The sequence below is a fragment of the Juglans microcarpa x Juglans regia genome, chromosome 1D (assembly GCF_004785595.1).
Source record: "Juglans microcarpa x Juglans regia isolate MS1-56 chromosome 1D, Jm3101_v1.0, whole genome shotgun sequence".
Lineage (NCBI taxonomy): Eukaryota > Viridiplantae > Streptophyta > Magnoliopsida > Fagales > Juglandaceae > Juglans > Juglans microcarpa x Juglans regia.
In genome coordinates, this window is record NC_054594.1 from 10,638,947 (window position 1) to 10,641,053 (window position 2,107).

Consider the following 2,107-nt stretch of genomic DNA (forward strand, 5'->3'; position numbering starts at 1 on the left):
AATATCGTATTGCAAACAGTTTTTGACATTTGTAAAATTTTAAGCTATGAAAGGTCCGATCATGTAATGGCCAATATTTACCTTGAACCATGGATAAAGTCTTGGATTTCCTTCAATATAAGGCATCACCCCAGTTGTCTAGCTTGATTAAATCACACGGGGCGATAGGCGACATAATGCATGCATTACGTTGTACACATGTTGATTTATAGTTTCAACCGAATGTTGAAACAAGTTAGCTGCATTCTTTGAACGACACCATGTCCAACAGTGTAGCAAAACATTCCTAACGCTTCCTCAACCGTGACCTCTCGTGACGAATCACGCCAGCTAACATCTCTATGTAAACGATCACATAAGGCCCGGAATGCATATACCTCCATTCGAAACATCTCGTAACAGGTGTTAGGATGTCCATTAAGTACTGCGATGATGTACTGATAACCACGCAAGCCAATGTTATGTTGTGGCCTGGGCATACAACGTTGGGCATGAGATTGCTGCTCCTCCATCAACATGCTCAAAAGAAGAACCGCTTCTTCCGTACCATCGTTACGGCTAGACCATGCGTACCATTCTGCCCATGTATCAAAATCAAATGTATTTGACGCGTTACTACTAGAGCCCTCGGCACTCGTGTCATTCTCCTCGATATTGTTGTCATCATTCCATGCATCGCTATCATTGTCCATGCTTTCCTTTTAAAAAAATATGTTCACACAAAAAGTAAACAATACATATTGCATATGAATTTGTCAGCCAAAGAATAAAAGGAATTCATATAGAGCAGTAACTTAGCAATGCAAAATTATTTAAAACCAAATACCAAGTTTGAACTTAAATTAGACAACACGAAATAAGATTGTTAGAAATCACACACCATCTAATAAAGTTAAACATAAAAATAAAGTCTCATTTAGTTTAGAAAAACATAGCAAGGCCGGAGTGGGTATGGTCAGCGTAGTGACCAAACCCAATCTATTCTCATCGATGGGGTCTTGTTCTGGAAGATAGTTAGGACATGAGGATCCATAAACGCTTTTACTGCACGAAGATGAATGTCCGGCGGTAGGGGAGGGGTGATATCCTGCAAAAAGTTAATACACTGTGCTACACTGCTAAAGCTTGCATCCGACCCACTATTCGATCCCTGGCCTTTACTGCACTTGGAGCTGCAAAGTTCAAACATCTTTGCATCCAAATCTAGCCGTTGTTGAGAAGTGGCGGCAAGTGTCTGTATGGCAACACTAAGCACTGGTGAGAATGATGGTCCGGCTGCGTCCCTACGTCGCCTACGAGGAGCCCTTCGCTGTGAGACCCCTCCTTGCGTCGATGGAGTCATGGAAATGTCATCCAAATCAATGGTTGAGTCTAATCCAACGCCACTACCCAACACGGGACCTCGGGCCCTCAATTCCTCCTCCAGGTGCTGCTCCTCCTCTCTAGAAGGGGGTTCCTGCGTTGAAGCATAATGCAAGACCCCTGTTGCGACGGCCTGACCAAAAATCGTGCAAAGGATGTCGTAGTCGGCATAACCGTTGGTCTTGTACTTTTTCCACTGGGATCGGACCTAAGAAATAGTAAAAATAATTACACAAGTTGAAACAAATTGATAAAATCATTTAATCATTTAATTGGCCATAAATTATAAATTGATAAAAGCATTTAATCATATATTTAGCCATAAATTATATAAAGAAAATGCAAGAAATCTCAAATACATGAAGGTTAAGCCAAATGAAGACGGTTACCCGAATTGCGTTTGCCCAATGTTCTTCCGTAGCAACAACAGTTTTTGTAATGGGGTTCCAACCTATCCCCGTTTGGCCCATTAAATCTGTAAACTCGCGTTGCATCTTCTTAAGACGGGCAATTTTCCCCTTCACTTGTAATGCATTAACTGGCCTAATTCCAAGTTGATTAAGGCACGTGACAAGTCGGTCTATGTCAGGGCTTGTAATTCTGGACCCCACCAATTTACCCTCCAATGTTTCTTGGTACAAAATATCAACCAACATCTCCTCCAACCCACCAGACCACAGTTCACGATCACGTATAACCTCTACGTCATCCATGGTATGCTGCTAATGGCGAACAATGACAATGC

The 2,107-nt window shown here is 42.0% G+C and overlaps 1 protein-coding gene across 1 annotated transcript; it reads right to left on the reverse strand.

Annotated features, from left to right (window-relative positions):
- Positions 1 to 810: 810 nt before the first annotated feature.
- Positions 811 to 1,856, reverse strand: LOC121263447. Its single transcript, XM_041166380.1, has 2 exons — positions 1,752 to 1,856; positions 811 to 1,570 (listed from the first exon to the last, which is right to left on the reverse strand). Exons 1-2 carry the CDS (start codon positions 1,854 to 1,856, stop codon positions 956 to 958), a joined length of 720 nt encoding a protein of 239 aa, XP_041022314.1. The 3' UTR covers positions 811 to 955.
- Positions 1,857 to 2,107: the final 251 nt, after the last annotated feature.

Excerpts from the sequence above, each read along its gene's own strand:
- LOC121263447 (XM_041166380.1), bottom strand. The coding sequence starts at position 1,856 with ATGCAACGCGAGTTTACAGATTTAATGGGCCAAACGGGGATAGGTTGG. Across the intron at positions 1,571-1,751 it reads ATTGGGCAAACGCAATTCGG|GTCCGATCCCAGTGGAAAAA; the intron begins GTAACCGTCTTC and ends ACTATTTCTTAG.